Source organism: Thunnus albacares, chromosome 7, assembly GCF_914725855.1.
Source record: "Thunnus albacares chromosome 7, fThuAlb1.1, whole genome shotgun sequence".
NCBI lineage: Eukaryota > Metazoa > Chordata > Actinopteri > Scombriformes > Scombridae > Thunnus > Thunnus albacares.
Window position 1 is genome coordinate 22,497,497 of NC_058112.1, and position 19,762 is coordinate 22,517,258.

The 19,762-nt window shown below is 41.5% G+C and overlaps 1 protein-coding gene across 1 annotated transcript; it reads right to left on the bottom strand.

Annotated features, from left to right (window-relative positions):
- Positions 1-4,817: 4,817 nt before the first annotated feature.
- LOC122986192 (transmembrane and coiled-coil domain protein 3-like) lies at positions 4,818-18,833 on the bottom strand. Its single transcript, XM_044357323.1, has 4 exons — positions 18,506-18,833; positions 8,094-9,067; positions 7,698-7,833; positions 4,818-7,209 (listed from the first exon to the last, which is right to left on the bottom strand). The coding sequence occupies exons 1-4, from the start codon at positions 18,569-18,571 to the stop codon at positions 6,904-6,906; spliced, it is 1,482 nt and encodes a 493-aa protein (XP_044213258.1). The 5' UTR covers positions 18,572-18,833; the 3' UTR covers positions 4,818-6,903.
- Between the last annotated feature and the right edge of the window lie 929 nt (positions 18,834-19,762).

Here is a 19,762-nt window from a genome sequence, read left to right on the forward strand (position 1 = left end):
AGCGCTTGTTTAAAACTGCTTGCTGAAACAGATGGGTGGGATGTAACTGTCTTGGGACATCTCACATAGATGCAGCTGTAAAGCTATTTGCCAAGATACACTGAGTTTGTTGTTGAACGCTGTGCTGTTAAGAGCAACACTTTTTGACAATCATTCCATTTTTTCTCAGTGGAAAACCCCACCCGTACTGAAGTTAAGTAAAGCAATGATAAAAAAAGGAAAATAAAACCACAAAAAAATACCTACCAGTGCCATTTGACCAAGGTCTGAGCGCCCAGCAGCAGTGTTAGAGATGAGCTGTTTGTTCTGTAACAGAGATCAGTCCCACAGAGTGTGGGGTCATACGCAGGGAATCATACTGCGGTCTTTGTTTTGTCCAGATTCAAAAAGTCATACGCATGGCGCCCACAGACACAGCATAGACCTCAGGAATGTTAGCCTGTAATTGGCATGTAACACAAACGGTCACATTCATACATAAACACACAAAGGACCAACAGTTAGTTAAAGTATTTGCAATCCGTATCTTATAGTTTAACATTCAACATCCTCCATTCATGTTATCTTGAGTGGGATGATAGTTTGAATGGCAGTGTTTAAAAATGATTTGCAGAAAAATGTGCACCATTCGTGTGATTATGGGTGGAATTCATGCAATGTCTGATTATTACACTGCTTATCTGTTTATTTAGCACACAAAGAACACATTAATTAAAGCTCCTACAATGAATATTTTTAGTGGATCAAATGACTATGTGTATGTGAAAGGGGTTATTCATAGTGGCAGACCCACAGAGAATTATCACCTCACTCTGCAGTTCACCACAGCTCGAAGGAGCATTTTAGTGTCTTTCCGCTGATGGTTTTGGTTTTACGGCCTGAATTTTACTGCTTTGGTTTACTCTCACAGCTCTCATCCAGATGTAGCAAGCAGCTGTTTAAGCCAAAAAGCTCTGATAAAGCCACTGTACACTACCCGCATCAAACAACAGACAGACAAAGTTAGCAACTAGCTTGTTAACATAGTCAAGTATTTAGCAGCTACAGAGCTGAATAGTTTGCTCAGGAGTTGGTGGAGACCAAAATAGAGCTAAAAGCAGAGTGACATTCATCAGGTGGCCAGAAACACTTCTTCAAATGAATCTGTTGCTCTGTGTCTGCTGGATGTGTAAATATCCAAATGTTTGCTAACTCAGGTAAAGGTGACAGTATGTCAGTGTTGCATTTACAGTTTACAGCTTACAGCTGCACCCAAGTGGCCAAACAATCAGTTAATACAGGCTTACCATCATGTGACAGATTTAGCCAAAAGACAATTTTTTGGCTAAAGTTCCTAGACAGGATGATGTTAAGAATTAAAACAAACAAACAAGGAAGACAAAAAGCAGGCAAACAACATCAAAGCTGACATAATGGAGGCTGGATCAAGGCTGGATTACAAACTGAACAAAGTGAAAGTGGGCAAATGCCCCTAGGCCCCAGAGGCCTGAGAGCTGTAGCCTGTCGTTCCCCGTGTGTCATTTGGTATACAGTGATTTAATTACTTAAAAGATTTATTCTCCAGATTGTGGAATATGCACCACTTAACCACAACAGGCTTAACGTCACAACAGAAAAAAGAAAAAGTACAGGTTCAAATAATATAATTAATGGTGGCTGAATTCTATAAAACTTGTTGTCCTGGTACTGTGCAGGCTGGCTCACTGGGACACTTTAATACAGAGCCATCGTTAATGTTATTACACACCAGTGTCATAATGTCTGCTGTGAAAAAGGCCCACTATACTGTATATCAACGGAAACGATAATGCTTCATGACAAGTCCTGTATCATGAATTCATGCTGGGACTGTCTTTAATTACTTCAATGCAGTTTTAAGAATTTTATTCATAGGTGAAAATGATGCATATTCCTAAAATAAATTGTGAGCAAACCTGTAACACTGGTTGTTGGATATGTATGTAAGACATAATGTTTTCAAATGTTGTTTGCAGTGTGCACTAAATGGTCACTTGTAGGTGTTAACATACACAACATGCAAAGAGCAATAAACCAACCAACCAATATTACACATCACATATGGCATGTAGACTTTAAATACACCTTATAGACATTGATGGACAGTCAAATGTTATTGTTATTAAGATGTTATTAAACATCATGTTTGTACTGTTGTTTCTCCAATAACAAAAATGTCAGCATCTTAGTAAAAAGTGCCAGTGGTTGTTAAATATCTTAAAAATCAGCTCCAGTGATTATATTGGTCAATTTGCACTGGTCAAATAGCACAAGCCCCACTACAGCCATTCAGTTACCATAATTTGCTTGTGGATCAACAGGCTGTATAATTACTCTCCGGTGACAGTGTATCATTGTCATTGTCAGCTGGCCATGTAATAGAACCTCAGAGCTATAAAAGATAGTGATTCACCCCACAATCCGCTTTACACCACCGAGCTGCCAGCCTTTAACTCCAACCATCTCTGTGGCGCTCTGTGGTTGCTTAGCAACTAAAGGAAATTGGAGGTGCCTTTGAATTAGGGCATTTTAAGAGGTGATTTATGTGAAGACCTTGATGATAAATGTATCCATAAATCTGAAATTTTCTACCGGCCGTTCCTGTGTTCGTCACTGGAAGTTCTAATTCTGGTCACAGATACTGCAGCGTCACAGGGCTGCAGATCTTGTGCCTGCTGAGGTATAAGGCTATTGGCTCTCTGCTGAATGCAGAGTACATTTTTATGTTATAGTGCTAAAGCAGAGGAAGGGAACATGGCCTGTTGTTATGACATCATAAACAGGAAATGGGAAGGGCCCAGTTCTGCCAGAGGAGTCTAAATCAGTGTGGAAGTCGCCAGAGAGGTCAGAACTTTCCCATAATATAAGGTCATGAAGTCTGAGTGACTGAAACACATAAACACACACACCTATATTTATAATTGTATACACATACAAAATAAGATCACAATATGTAGACCATGCAATGCTTAAAGCTAATTCTATCTACACACTTCCCACTCTCCTTTGTCTTTCTGGGAGTGAAAAAAAGTGTCCCTCTCACTCCCCCTCATCAAAAGAGAGCAGAAGTGAAGCTGCGGCGGTCCTTTTGGTGGCCTCCTCCATGCAGGTCCCATCCCCTACGGTCACCATGCCAACCTGTGTGAGGAGGAGGCTTAGCTGCAGGCCCAAAGAGACTTGATGAGGTCCTGGGATAATTAGCAGCTCATTATGGAGCCCAGTGAATAGGCCAGCGAGCTCCAGGAGCCACAAGGGAGAGCGCAATGGAAAACACAGGATCGGAGCTCACATCAAAGGGAAGCACTCACTTTTTAGATCACATAATACAGAGGAGAGAGAGATTGGGAAAGAAAATATTGCTCTCTGTTCACACCTACAAATATAGCTCATAATCCCCATTTTTAAGCCTATGTGTGTGTGTGTGTGTGGGTGGCTGTGTGTATGTGTGTGTTAGTCAGTCTCTGCCTCACACCAATCTGAGTATTTCTTTCTCCCCCAGAGGCCCTAGTTGCTCCACAAATGCATGAAACCGGGTCCTCCTACACACACATCGAAATAATGTGCGCACAACTCTTAAATTTAAGCTCACATAAAGTACAGGAACAGCGTGTGAGTGCCAGAGATCCCCAGTTAAGCTATCTGTCTATCATCCCCATCGCTGTCCCTGTATCTTACTGTGCGTTTGTGCCTCTGCTTGGCATGCAGGCAGGCACTAGTCACGCAGCCTAAACCATGCACACCGCTGTGCCAGGTGACCCATATTGCAGTGCGGCTGAGTTTAACCGTGCATGAGCTCCATTTTCTGTGTGTATATGTGTGCTCATGTGCATCCACTGCCTCCCTACAGTGACTCGCAGCAGTAATGTTGATGCCCTTGTATTGTTGACTATATGTGGCATGTTGAAGGTGACACTTCACATGTATTATAGCTACATGATGTGTCATTATTGATTACTGTGGCTGTTTGATATTGTTGGAACTGCACTGCCACATACTGTGCCGGCATGGCTGAGCAAATTTAATTGAACTGAATACATCTGGTCAGCATCCTGGGAGTCCATCTCTACCAGGATGTGAGCTGCATCACACAGTTACAGGCATAGATCAGTCTTCAGAAAACATTCATGTTTACAGTATGAAGTATATGACCCAGATTTGACGTTTTCCTGAAATGCACAGAAAAAATGCTGCAATGGGACTATGTATTCAAGTAATGTATGGAAATATAGAGAAAAGCTTAATTCCACACAACAGCAGAGGGCGCTACTCTTCCACAGTGATTCTGATTATTAATTTGCTTCTCTGTCTTTTGTCATGTAGTAGTCTTACTGTTTGAAGGAAGTGGTTGTATTGATTATGACACAGTGGGAATGAATCATTTAGATATAAAACATACGTAACATCTGGTAGATAACACAAGGATTGAGTAAGATGCTGCAGCATCCCAATATGTTTTCTTGATCTTTGTCATGGCATGAGTGCAGCACCTGCACCCCCTAGTGGTGGTGAGGGAGTGATGAGAAAAATGCTGTATTCAAGAGTGTAATTTATTAGAAGCATTATTATTATTATTATTGTTGTTGTTATTGTTATCATCATCATCATTATTGTTATTATTAGGTATGTCTATGGATCTATTTATGGTGCAGAGGGCCCAAACAGAAATGGAGAGAATAATGCCTTAAAGTTTTTTTAATGAAGAGTGTGCTGGTACATCCATGAATGTAAGTAGGTTATTTTTTTAAAACAATAACCTCCCATCTACTCAATTCCCTCCAAGTCCAAGCATGAGTCACAAGTTGATTAAAAAGATTTGTTTAATTTAACAGAAATTGTCAGACAAAGGCACGTAATGCATGAAAATATAACTGATTGATCACATAGTGCATCAGAGGTGAAAAGAGAATGTAAACCAGATTTGTAGTTCTGAAGGTAAAACTTCCTCAAATATGTCAAACCAGGAACAAAAAAAATATGATAGTCAGTAGAACAACAGACAGACGACAACAAACATCAACACAGACATGTTATTATGGCAGACAAACATTAAAAGTGGTCCATATCTTCACATGATATGCTCACGGGCATTGTTCGCAAGACAAACATAAAATAACACATTAGTCAGTCCAAAAAATAGGCTCGTAGTTCATCATTTAGAGCCTGTCATGTGCTCCTGTCTTCATAGGAGTACTGAAGGCTGTTTGTTGCTTCCTAAAAATAAAAAATAAAAGGAATTGCATTTTTCCTCAGAAAAAGGCCTTGTATCACAGTATAAACCATCGCCTCTCAATCACATTATTAGTAAAACGCAAACATCAAACTGGGCAAACCCCGTAAGACATGACGAGAGCCAAGTTACTGACTCTGTTTTTGTGTTTTTTCGGCGTGTGCGCATGTGTGCCTGCTCTGGAGAGTGGCTCGTGTTGATATTACCACACTACCAGCACGGTAATGCAGTCGGATTGATTTTTGGCCCTTGAGAGAGGAGACAGCTGGTCTTATCAGAGCCCAGCAGTGGCTTCAGTGGTTATGGATCTCTCATGCCAACATTAATGACACTTCCTTACCCGCCCCCCAGCACCAACACCCTGTCACTCCTCCAAAAACACTGACACAAAACGCTCACTCCTAAAAGAATCATTTTAAAAACAGTGCTCTTAGAAATCAAATATATTGCACTTTAAACATCAGGAACAGTAAACAAAGCAACTTTAAGAGATGACTGACCACACAGGGCAGACAAGGCATAAGGAATAAAGAAACTAAACATAAAAAAACAGGATGCCTCTGTGCTCTAGTCTGTAGATTCTTCATTTAAAAAGGAAGAGTTTGGAAGAAGAGTTTTTTTGGAAATACACTTATTTACTTTCTTGCTGAGAATTACAGAAGATTGAGATAACTCATGTCTGTAAAGTAAAGATGAAGCTTCTGCCCGCAGCCGGTTAGCTTAGCTTAGCATATAGAATGGGAACAGGAAGAAACAGCTAGCTTGGTTCTGTTAAAAGGTAAACAAAATTTGCCCACAAGCACCTCTAAAGCTCTAAAAAAAAAAAAAAAAAAGACAGGTTGTGGATTTACAAGGGAGTTAATACACTTTGGTTTTTCTACAGAGTAAACAAGCAAGAAAAAACATGTTAATTAATGAACTTCAGAGGTTTGGACAGAGTCAGGCTCTTTCCAGTCTTCATGATAAGATATGCTAACTGGCTGCTGGCAGTAGGCTTCATATTTACCATAAAGACGTAAGAGCAGAATTGATATTTTCATCTAACTGTTAGCAATTAAGCAAATAGGTGTATTTCCCAAAATGTCAAACTATTCCTTCAAGGCTGACATTAGCACTTCATAGCTGTGGCCAACAAGATACCAAGTTTGAGGTTTTGTTTGCGTATGCATGCTCGCAACAGTTTGAGAGATGTTAAAGTCAGGCTGAAGCAAAATGAGGAAACGCCAAATTTTACTTCATCAACGGATTATTTTCCCGAAAGCTGTGGAAAAGGCTGAGTCCCATGGTGTCGACAGTGAAAATGCACTTCTTTTCACCCTTCCTCATTCTCGTTAAGAAGGGTACATTAACTATTCATGTCGTGTGATGATTTCATAGCAATCATTGGGGACAAAGTAACAAAAGATACTGTTATGTAAATATTATTTTTAAGGTTAAATGAAATTGTTAGCTACACACATTCAAGTTCAAGACAAGAGAAAAAAAAATCATCAAAAAATTTCATTTCAGTCTGACTCTAAAAAAAAACATTGACCTCTGTAAATGCATGGTAATCGTGTCTTCAGACGATTGTACAACCAATCCTCTGGGACAGTCCTATCCTGACAACTGCCAGCGTCCATGTTAATGTTGTTTTCAGTGTGTACTGCTCTGTACCCTCAGGCAGGCACCAGCACTCTGTCTATGGCATATTGTAAACGGTCCCAGTTCTTCCAGAATATGGTCAAAAAGCAAACTCCCAAGAAGGTAGCCACCACATGGTACCGGCTCCTCATCAGTGGAGCAGCAAACTTGGCAGCGGTAGAGACGCACACCAGGATGACGGTGATGATGGCCAACATTATGTTGATGCTCTTCCCCAGCAAGACTCGAGCGTCGTGGGTCTCGAGCTGGACCGTCTGCTGCTGCTGCTGCTGTTGGAGTTCCAGCTTGGACACTCGCGTCTGACACGACTCAAGAGCTTCCTGGAAAAGACGAGAAGAGATTTTCTGGGTCTAAATGATTCCCAAGTGCCTAAAGGTCAACTTGCTGACTTTTTAATCCTCAATTACCTACACTCGCCCGAAAGATTAATTATGTATCAGTTGAGAAATGTGAGGACAGAGAAGAATTTGTATGGTTATAAATGTCAAACGAGAACAGACTTTCATTTAGAGGCCTTTATTTCCTTGTCAGTGTGATTCTACAGGTAGATGATTAATGCGTCTGTATGTGAATGCTCTCATCAATCGGCCTTTTAAAGCAAGTCACACAAAAAGTTAGCTTCCAATAACTTAAAATGTTTTAAAATCTAAAATAATGCATTTAAATTTACTCGCATCTATCTTAACCAGATGCTGTTATGCCACCATTTTTATGACCCCAACCAAATGACGCAACATGTAAACCACAAGGCCAAACCAAAGTGTACAACTCAACCCTCGCATCACTACATAATATATTCACTACATACCTGTATGTCCCTGGCTCTTTCTTGAGCCTGGTAGGCTACTCTCTCCTCGATGCTGGCCAGTTCCTGCTTCAGATTAGTCATCTCATTTTGGTGAAGCTCCGTCAGGTCGTTCAGTTGGTCTTCCAAACGTTCATACCTGGCCGGTGATGCAGAAATATTAGTTAGCCATTGTTATTTATAGGCGGATTTGAAAGTACTGTTCATGACGAAGTGCTGCGGCAGAAACTAATGTGATGAATTACATGCCATCTACCATTTTCCTCTTAATTCTCTGTAAGTAATGTGGTTGTCTTAATATTTTAGATGATTAGTAATCCATATTAATGTTAGAAATCAGTGCTTTATTGTGTGAGGACAAAGCAAAATTATGTTTTCTAAACCAGACTGTAAACAGACCTGTATCGCTCCTCCTGCAGTGATTGGCTGATGATGCCATAGTCTCTCTTGAACTGAGCCTTCATCTCCTCCATATCCTCCTCCAGCTGGCTCTGGGCATCTTTGATCTCTCTCACCTCCTCCAGGCTCAAAGCCAGTCTGCTCTGGCCGTCTCCCCCTGCCTGCTTACCTTGGCCCTGGCCCTGAGTCTGCACCTGCCCTGCTGACACTCCACCCCCCACTGGGTTCCCATTACTGTCTGCTGAAATTGAAGCACTCCCTGAGGAGCACTCATCATCACTGGGATACTTGGGTTTGCCCACCATGGAGGTACTGCTACTCAACCCCTTTCCTGCACTGTCAGTTGGCAGCGGAGAGGAAGGGTCCAGAGTGGTCTTGAGGTGGGCGATGTTGTCAGCACTGCCGAACTTGTTCCTGATGAGGTTCGCAAACTCTCTGGGCTTGCTGAAGAAGAAAGGAGGGGAGAGGGAAACACCTGGTCCAATAGTCTTGATCTTGTCCATGGTTGGATGTCGGCCACTGCCTGTCATGTCCCTCAGCAGCTCTCTGGGCGACTCCCTGGGTATGGTGCTGTGTTTGCTATGGGACGAGTGAGGGGATGGGCTGTGATGGATTTCACTGTCTTTCATCTTACGATGATACTGCTCCAACTTCTTCTGCATTTGGGCGATGTTTTGAGCTGACTTCTGGTTCTTCTTCTCAAACACCTGCTTGATGCGCCCCACCTGCTGCTTGTCCGCACTGTTCACCAGCTTCAGGTACTCTGCTACATTCTCGTCCCGCGCAGTTTGCTCAATCTTCAGCTGCTCTGTGACTTTCAGTATCTTCTGCTGGAGGTTGTCCAAGCAAGAACGGCTACGCTGGACCTCAAAGCCCGGAGTAGGACCAGGACCTCCATCACTCAGGTCCAGATCCAGATTGTTCTCTGAAGAACCCCGGCGCATCGACACACCAATGCCCTCGGTACTCCGGTCCTACAAGGAAGATAAACACAGATCAGATAGACCATTCAATATGGAGCTTTTGCAAGGATTATCTTTTATTTGTCTGATCAGCAGAACTGGTCATCCAGAAAAGAAAAAAAATCACCTACAATGCCAAATCCATGCATTACAAATATGAGCTTAAAAGGGAATTTTGATCCTTTTTCACACTGGGCCTAATTTTCTTGTTTTGAATATCATTTCTCAAGGCTAATACAGTATTTTATTCACTAGTTTCTTTATAGAAAAACAGGATGGCCAATCTAAACCACTTCATTGAAGGTAAAATGAAAGTGAGAACCCTTAACTCTCTATTCCAATCAATTGCACTGCAAAACTGCATATTTGCACAACTACAGACATTTGGGCAAAGTAAGTAACTCTGCAGTACCATGGACATTTACAACAAACCGTTTGCTTTCATTTTCAAACCATTAGTTTTGATAATTGGGTTAAAATTTGTTTTTTTTAAACTTGATCCACTGGTGTTGTTAAGCCCCCCTTGGACTGTAGTTGTGTCTACTGGTATCAGTGCTTCCTCATGTATCTAGAAAGCGGCTGCTGGGTAAAATGTTAGGTGATGACCTAATATGCAGATTGTGAAAAAATATATATTTGCTTTCATTTTTATTTATGCCTAATTTGCTCTTCATATACTGTATCTCCTTGTAATGAGTTCCAGCCTCTGCTCTATTCTGCTTTTCTGTTATTGACACTGTGAGACCATCTGGGTGTGTGTGCAATGCTCTCATTTGGCACATCTGTTAGGTTTTATCAGCCAGAATATAATCCTGTTTATCTACAGTATAGCACACAGATGACAAAATTCAGATAACAGCTATTAATGTGTGTGAAATAAATGGAGCGTGCACATCTAATGTAGGTCAGTGATGATGTCACACAAGGCCACAAGGCTCAGGAAATCCCTTTGCCAGACACTGTCCCCTGTTTTACAGTAAATTACCATTTTCCTCATAAAAGCTCAACATTACGGTCAGTTTTTGTCTGATGTGTCAATAGCTCACTGTCGAGCACAGAACTTCTTCTCTGCTGAAGATTTGAGGAAGCGAAACTGAATATATATAATTGACTCGAAACCTGAAGAGGAAACTGAGAAAAGCACCTAAGACATGATTTAATTAATTTTCGATCAGCATTTTTAGAATCAAAGTGTCACTTCGTGTGATAGGGCGCTGTATCTAACAGTGACCCAACAAGCCACGGAATCTTGCAAGTTGATCACAGCACACCCGTATAATGACAGGAGGTGTAAGCTGATAAAGCCTAATACAAAGTGTTGTACAACAAGCACTGAGGGCTGTACAAAGCTGCACTAATCCTTAACAAACGTAACACTGCTAGTTTCAAGCAAAATAAACTGATCATGACTAACTCAAGAAGACTTAAGCGCTCAGTGCTGCTTAGCATTGCCACAACACCACAGAGTGGTTACATATTGCAAGCTAAGTACCTTTAAAACTGACTAATACATCTAGAGCTCACCACACAATGACACTCTGTGACACATGACTGTCAGGTGGAACACGAGAGAGGGTTTACCAATAGGTGATTAAATGTGGCTAGACAAAACACACACTAAGCAACTTAGCAGATGCTCTGACTGAAACAAAAAAGGCACACATTCATCAGGAATATTGCTCTCTCAGTTCAATTGAGTTTAAGTAATCCATTACACATAAACCTTCCCATTTACTTGCTGTCAATACTATAACCTCACACTCAATCAACCAGCAAAACTTGTTTTTGAGAGTGACACGGTGAGCAAGAACTTGGCATATAATCTCTGACATCTCCATTTACAGTGTGACTACAACCTGGTTTCACCATAATGTGCACCACAGAAACTGCTCCGTACTGTGAAGAAAAACTGTGGCGTCTAATCCCCATGTGACTATAATTATGCTTTACATACATAATATATGCTTAGTTATGTGTTGCATGTTACCAGATAACTCCACGCTTCTTTCTACAAGCATGCCTGGGGTATTTCAGCCTCTGTCCTCATCCCACTCTCTCCCCCTCTCTGGCATCTGTCCTTCTTGAACAAGGACTCTTTCTCTGCAGAGAAAAAAGCGCACTTTGTCATGTCCTACCTCTGCTCTGTCCAGGACTGCGCTCTAACGGCCAAGCTGCTGCATATGGATTCACTGGCCTGACGTATAAGCTGAGGAGCCCTGCGCCCAATCGCAACCCTGCTCCTTCCAGAGTGTCGGCAATATCTTTTGTCAAGACAATCGAGATCAGACATAAGCTGCTCCTTTGTCAAACCTGTTTGTCATACAAAAGAGACTAATATCCTCATTGTTCAAGAGGAAGCATAGGGCAGGCTGGAGTGTAGGTTGCTCATATTACTCAGTCTTTTTAGTTTTCAAACAACAAGCACAAAGAGCTGCCTGTTCAGCAAGACTGCATGCTATTTCTGAAGTACTGGAACTAAGCTAGCTCCTCAGGCACTCTCCCACCACCGGCCTCAACTTTGAAATGCTCAGTATTCTCCTCTGAAGCATTAGAGGTCAAACATGGAGCACAGTGGTGTTTAAGTTTATTGCTTCAAGGTGCTGTGATATCACAGATACAGATGAGCGTAAAATAGATCAAATACTGATTTTGCTTCTATTGATCCATCTCTGTTGAGGCCTGCAGCAAAAACAAGACCTTCACAGGAGTGGGGGATGTTTGAAAGAGTATCGATGTAACTTCCATATTCGCACTGATGCACCTGGAGTAGTAGATGTCCAGCCAAGAATTGTATTACACAGCTGGAAAAAGGCGTAAACTTCCTCGTCTAAAAACAAGACGTCTTTTGGAAGGATGGGCCCTGATTCATGAGAGCAGCTCAAATAACACTATAACACGACACAGATGTCTTACACACTCTATAGAACCCCAAAAACAAGTATGAAATCTGGCTATTCCCTGATAAGAAATTCTCCGAAAAATTGGACCATTTCAATTTTAATAAGCCTGTTTCCACCGCTGCTGCTACTCAAGATTTCTACCCACGCTGATTAACTGCTGGAACAATCTGAGGGTCTCTCTGGATGAGTGGCTCCACTAAATGAATTAGCCTCATGATGATGAAAATCTGCTAAGGAGCTGCCCTACTTTTCACTCCATTTCTCCCAAACACTTAAGTGGGCACTCTCCAGGGGTTGTTGAGGTAGGTGGGGTGAAACAGGGCAAGGATTGAAGGTCTTTGGGGATACTGGAGATGTCAGAGGGAGTGAAAATCAAGTAACTAAAAAGGCGGCTACAACACAGCAGATGGCAGCAGGAAAGTCTGACGGTTAGGTGGACTGTTTCTAACTGAAAAGCCAGACAAGGCGAGAGTTTGATGAGATGGTGTTTCCATCAACAGCCAGGTGACCTGTCTGGGTGTCCTTGAGCACTGCTAACTGTGTTCACTCGCTGTAATACTTTGGGATTTAAAAGTCGGGCTGTGTGTGGCCCATATCTTTCTAACCATAAAATAAAAATCTGGTCTATCAATGTGAGAAAACCCTCTTGAGAGTCTTCTCACATTTAACTACTCAAACTGTTATCTTTGAAATTAACAAGCCAGGATATCACGCAGTCATACGCCCACTGTTGTTTGACTCACTCATTGATGTTAGTGTGTCAGTAGAGCAGAAGAAGGGAGACAGACAGAAAGTGGGAGACAAAACTGAGCGTGCTAGTGAAACTGAAACAGATAAGAGGATAAGAAAAGAACAAAGGGAGGATGCTCCCAAACACAGTTCGGCACACATTGTCATCTCCACTGACAGGATCTACAGGACGCCTTTGTGGCCCAAGAGTGCCTCCCTCACACCTCATCGCTGTAAGAGCCCCCTGTCCCCCACGCCGCCCTACATAGCACACAGCGTCTGTCCAACACCGTGACCCATTTAATATGATCTGACCCTGCCGAGACAGCATAATATCAAGATCCAACGGCATTAGCCTCAATCTTAACCCAACAAGGGAGAGCTCTGTGTTTGTTATGTTTGAGAAATCCGTCCAAAATTGTAGCTACATTTTAGAGGCAAAGTTAGGGGAGCCGACAGAAACTGCAGATGCTGCTCATCTTGCACTGCAGTGTGCTCATTCTTGGATCAATGATCTTAGTTAGTGATTCACTTTTTCCATGCAAAAAAAGACCCTCCGCTTATATGCCCACTGCAGCACCAAAAGAAAACAGGCAAAGCAGCAATTCAGCATGAATGTCCTGAACTGGAGTGAGGTGAAAAAAAAAACACAAATTATTTAAAATTGTGTGTGTGTGCACAGGGTGTGAACTAAATACTGAGCAGTATTAGTGGAATAAATATTGGTTCAGATTAGCAGGAAGCACAAAAACTCACTGTCCCACCCTATTAGGGGGACATTACAAAAACCAAAGACATTTACTTACGCAAACAGGAAGGCACTGTCCCCGTTGCGAGGAGGTAATGTTTGTAAGTGCACACAAATGCAGCTGTAATCTGCTGATTAACATCAGTTCATGATGTAGGGTCAGGTTGAAAACAGGGGCAGAGACATATGCAAATACAAGCACAGGTGTCTGCAGTGATCTGAAGAAATCGGATCAAAACGATGAGGCTATGTGTGTGTGTGTGTGTGTGTCTGTTGTGGGGGGTGGGGCGTGTTTTTGCCTCTGTGCACCCCCAAATAAACACACACAGGGCAACATTGCTGGCACACTCATTGAGATGGAACAAAACCGTCCCTTCAGCAGAGAACAGAACCACAGAGGGGAAGAAGCCTGCAGTGCTTATTGGTATTCCCTCCAACTGATCCTCATGGATACAGACACTCTCCCGCTCAGGGCTCACACAGGGAAACGGGAAGAAAATCAGAGAGAGAGAGAGAGAGAGAAAGAGAGAGAGCGACAGGGAGCACATCTTTGATTGTGGTCAGAAAGCTGACCCAACATCTCCTCCTCCTTTTCTCAACTGCATCCCACAGCTGGCCACAGTTTGATTGCAAAGCCTTTCTATAGAGGCCAAACAGTACAGCTCATCAGCATAAAGCAGAAAGAAAAACTAGCAAAAGAGTTTGAAGTCTTAAGTTTCCTGAATGACTAATCCCCGGGAGGTCAGTGGAATGAATTGCTTAAGACGTAATCGCTATTATCTCATAGACAAGCTGGTCCAAGACTAAATCAATAGCCCATTAACACTCCCAGCGTTTTCTTGCCCCCGTGGACTGAGAGCGTATTGAATGGGATTCAATTAAGATAAATATGCTGCTATATTCAACATACTGATTCAAAGCGAGGGAGTGAATAGAGGCGGTGATGTAGCAGGGTAGGTAAAGAGTCAAGCAGCTCATTAACCATGAAAAACATAATAGACCCCAAAAAAGAGAGAGAACGAGAAAATTGCCATTTAATGATTCATAACATAACATAATTAAAAGGCTGCTAATTATACTGATGTGACAGCGAACATGTTTGCCTTGTTGTGTAAGGGTTCATGTAAGGACAAACACGCAGATCTCTACAGAGCCACCATCCAGTAAGGGTTGCGGAAACTAGCCACTCAAACTGAAGTGTTGCATCATCTATGGCCTCTAACCCACTACATTTGCTGCACAAGGACTTTTTGAGGAACAAAATTGGAATGCCATTTGCAGAAAACAAAAGGAGGAAATGCGTAATCGTGCCGCCCCGTGATAATAAACCAGCAAAATAGTCAGATATGTTGTTCCATTATATTACGTTGGTGGTTATACCACAACCGACTAATTGCTTATTTGAGAAGCTGCCTCAAATCAAAGCTCTGCTCTAGAGGGAAGTTTAATTGAAGTTTCATTTCATAAATTTATAAGTGTTAGTATTGTTGTTCACAGGGCAGCAGTTCCCTTAAAGATGCATGACGCCATTAGTGGGTGAATATAAATGTTACAGGATAGGTTCACAATTTTTCAAATCTGTCTTAAAACAACAGTCAGGTGCCCCCATATGAACACTGAAAGAGGTTTTCCTCGCTGTAATCGTTTCTAAAGTTGACTGACTGGTAGGTCTGAAGACTCATAAATATACAAGAGAAACTTGCTGCTGCATGATACTCAACTGACTTTCTGGTTGCACAAGACTCACACTCGAGAGAGCGCATTCCTCTCCTCAGTGTCACTGTGTGAAAGCACCTGGCTTTAAATGCATACTCGGGCTGATCTGTCACAAACATGCGGGGATTTCTGAACATATCATTCATTAACATTAGACAGTTGAATGGTTTTCCCCGAAATTGTTAGTACCATCTGTTCGGGCAATGACTACAACTGCGATAAGCTAAAGCTTTTTTTAGTTTTTTTGAATTGAAAGGATAAAGGGTGTTACAGCCCTTTGAGGCCAATTTGTCCTTCTGGGCTTTATGATTCGAACTGACCAACTTGAATTGACTACATAATTACTACATTTATTTACATTTACATTATTTATTACTTGATTGTGAGGTACATTATTCTGAAAGGGATATGTGCAATGCATTTGAATATTATGTTCAATATATTATGTAGGGCTGCAATTGTGAAGTATTATTGATTATTGTGCCAATTATTCGCTTGATTGATTAGTCGCTTGGTCAATAAAATGCCCAAAATTGTTAAAAGCCCAAGGGGACATCTTCAAATGTCTTGTTTTGTCCAACAAACAGTCCAAAACCCAAAGATATTCAGTAAACTATCATATATGACAGAAATTATAAGAAATCCTGCAAATGCCAACCCTGGAAAAGCTGGTACCAGGAAATGTTTTGGCTTTTTTGCCCAGAAAATAACAACAATAACAATTATTTTTTATTTATGTACAGTAAATGTAACACTGCATGCTATGATACTGTATATCCTTCTCAGTCAGTGTTTGGTTAAGTGTGTAACCTCCACTACATCTCAGATAAGGTGGAGTCAAGTAAGCGTTTAAATTTACTCTTGGAAAACTGGGTCAGGTATTGAGTCATTGAGTGACCAGAAAAACAGAAACACCTGTAAGATGGAAAGCAACACAACAGCTCTGATGTAAATAGCTTACTCAAGATTTTCAGTTTCTGTTTAGACTTTAGTTGTTTTTACATGACCTCACCTCTGTGACTCATTATCAATCTGTACTTTGTACTGTTGTTGTATTGGGCTGTACTATATTGAAAGTAAAGTGGTTGGAGGAGGAAAAATATTAGGAAAACCTGCAAATCCAAAACAACACCACAACAAGCTACAGCATGAAAAACACCTTACAGTTGAATCAATACTCATCTATATCACCAGATTCAATTCAGAAGTCTTAGTATTTATTACGTGACTCTATTACAGGCTTTTTATTTGTCTTGGTCACTGGTCTATATCTGTATAACAGTGACACCAAATAAGTGTGAGTTGGCCCAACAAGAGACAAAAATGCATGCTCATCTAATTTCGATTAGAGCTGAAACAACATGAAACAACCTTTAGATAATCATGAAGATAATGGTGTGTTTCAATTTAACGCTGCACAGAAAGGCAATTGTGTTGGATGAATATCATGTCATATTTCGAAACTGAAAAAAAAAAACTTTGAAAGCTTGAAATAGCTTGAAACATTTGCTCTTAACCTATTGTTTGCTCTCTGCTGAAGTGCCGTCCAATCACATGTTGTGTTTACCGGGTTAAGTGGGATTGACAGATTGCTCCGCCAATGACTGATGCGCACAGGATACACGAACAGGACTGGAGTGCAGCTCGAGCCACATATTTCTGTCCAAACCCGAACCGAACCTGACAGGCGTTCTATTATTTATGTCTGAACCCGACCCAAGCCCGACACAGTTAATTTAAACTGAAGCACTGAGTTTCTGTTACCCTGTCACGCAATTGTTGTTACCATGGTTACAGCCTATGTGTTGCACTCATGTGTTGTCACATAAATACTGTAACAAACCCCAGCACTGAACAAGAAGTAGCCCATTTTTACGCCATATTTTCACTAAAATGAATTTAGCACCACGTCAAGTAGGCTAGCCCAACCGATGTGACCAAACCTGACCCAAACCCAAACATCGTTTCCAAATTTTTGTCCAAATCTGGCCCGACCTGTCAGGACCCGTCCATCGGGCTCAGGTCAGGTATCCACCAAGCCACCAGGATGGCGCCGGGCTTTGAAGCTAATTTGACCTAGTGGCCAAACCATGTAATTACAACTTTCAGATCCATCACGGGAAGCACACTGGTCCGAAAAGCATTTTTCCCGCACATAAGCGTGGGAAAAGGAGCAACTGTAAAATGGTGGATATATTTTTTTGAGCGTTACGACCCCTGCAAAATGACTTGTTTCACTTTCAGAATTTGATCCATTCAAACCGATAACATGTGGAAAGTCTAGAAGAGCCACACAATTTACTTGTTTTATCCCCATTCAAGTTAGCTGGAGGGCTAAACTGGAAGTTAGCCAGCTCAGCCAGCGGGACTCTCTACTGAGCATGTTCTTTTAGTGCACTGGGCCCATCTAAAATACGCAGTATGCAGAAATCCGGAAAATTTCTTTACAGCGGGAAGTGGCTTTTTTTGGCTTCATGAGCTACTGAGCAACTTTCAAAGGAATGAACAGAGCCCGGCCTCCAAAGCTGTACCTAGTTTTCTTCATACATCAATGGTATCAAACCACTATTTCAGACCAGAGCTGCAAGACAACGCTGCCAGAAATCACGTGATTCACAAGCTTGCAACTGTGCGGGCAGAACTGTGAAAAGTGGGTGTTGTAAACTCAGCTCTGAAAGAACAGTCTGCAATAAAGTTTCAAAATAAAGATTTACCTGTTTGAAACCCAAGTTTCAACATTTCAAAACTTTTTTCCCCATTATATGTGCACCAGTGCAAAAATTTTTTTTAAAAATGCTGCATTTGTGAAGAAGGAAAACTCAAATACAAAATGATGTTTGCAGACATTTGAATTTTTTCAGCCTATCAAAACATTATCCAAGCCTTGAAAACTTAGCTTACAATCTTGCAAAACCTTTTTTATATAGATTTCAAGCTTTCAAACACTGTATTTCAACCTTCCCAAGCTTTCTTTCAATTTCAAACTATAACATAATATTCATCCCATATATCTGTCCCGCTTGGATATCGTGAAATATGTCCCAAAAAAACTGTCCAGACTAGGATTTTGCCTGCGGCACTCAGTACAGTGCTGAGTTTATAGACATACTTATAGACACCTGTGTACCAGTGCTACATCTCCTTTCAGAAACGCACAGTTTCGATGTTGTTTGCCCAAATGTTTCACAGGCTTACTGAAGCTCTTTGTCAGGAGAAATATGCAGCTTTCAGGCGGCGCAGCTGCTGCTGGTTTCACATGACGTGGAGATCAACAGACAACAATGTAACGCTGGTACAGTACGGGACCTGCCGTTTTATGACACAATACCGCAAAACACACTCACATGACCCACTCACCATCCGGCTGCTGAGGTATTTCTCCACTTCAGATAAACTTCGCACGGACACGTTGGCGCTGGGCATAATAATCCCGTGTTTGTGGTCAATTTGAAGCTGCACTTCTTCAATTCAGGGGCAGTTTACAACTCAAGCCTGGTCTCGTATCCATGTCTGGCTCCCTCTCTCTCTCTCTCTCTGTCTCTCTCTCTTTCTCCCTGACACACACACATTATGACACACACACACTCGCTGCCCTCTTCTTACAAAAACTATGTGTGAACCCAAACTCCGCCTATTTCTCTCTGCAGGGAGGCTGAGGGAGGAGGGGTTAACTCTTTCAGCACATATGTGTCCGTCGGTGGCAGATAAAACTGCCCTATCAGCAGCTGTGCAGGTCTATGATAAAAGACAGCTACTAAAAATCATCAAAATAATCCTCTGCTCACAATGCTGTCTACCCTTTACTCAGTTTTTAGTGTCTTATATTCAAATTTAAAGGGTCTGTGTGTAAGATTTCGTGGCATCTAGTGGAACAGACTTGGCAGAAATGGAATATAATATTCTTAAGTATGTTTTAATTAGCGTATAATCACCTGGAATTAAGAATTGTTGTGTTTTTGTTGCCTTAGAATGAGCCTTTTGTATCTACATAGGGAGCGGGTCCTCTTAAATGGAGGCCGACATGTTTGTACAGTAGCCCAGAACGGACAAAACAAACACTGGCTCTAAAGAGGGCCTTTTGTGTTTTTCGTGAGTTTCACAGCCACCATAGGTTCTACATGTTGGAAGGGGAGGGGAGATGTATTGAGTTGTCTGCAATCCGCAACCTCATCACTAGATGCCACTAAATTCTGCACACTGATCCTTTAAGGAATATCTGGAATTTTTGGGAGTGATAAGTAGATGATAAATTATTCTGGAAACCAGTCAAAGAAAAAAGGATGTCTTTAATTAGGCTTAATACACTTTATACTTACTGAAAGAGGATTAGGGCCACATGTGAAAAATGTATTTGAGTTCTGAGAATATGGTCTGAATTCTGACTTTAATCTCAGAACTCAAATACATTTTTCACATGTGGCCCTAATCATCTTCCGTAGCATATTATTTATATTGTGCGACTGAGTGTATACATACATGTATCAGTGGTGTAACTGTGCCAGGATTTTAGAAACTGATACTGAAGTCATGTAGTCATGAAGTCACCAAATTCAGCCATTGCCACCACTGAAAATTTGATTTCCTACTTGAAGAAGCCTGTCTGATTATCAATAA

What these genes read in the sequence shown, in the direction of transcription:
- LOC122986192 (XM_044357323.1), bottom strand. Translation starts at nt 18,571, where the DNA reads ATGCCCAGCGCCAACGTGTCCGTGCGAAGTTTATCTGAAGTGGAGAAA. An exon ending in AATACCTCAGCAGCCGGATG is followed by an intron (nt 9,068 to 18,505) that starts GTGAGTGGGTCA and finishes TCTTCCTTGTAG; the next exon opens with GACCGGAGTACCGAGGGCAT. An exon ending in AAAGAGCCAGGGACATACAG is followed by an intron (nt 7,210 to 7,697) that starts GTATGTAGTGAA and finishes CGTCTTTTCCAG; the next exon opens with GAAGCTCTTGAGTCGTGTCA.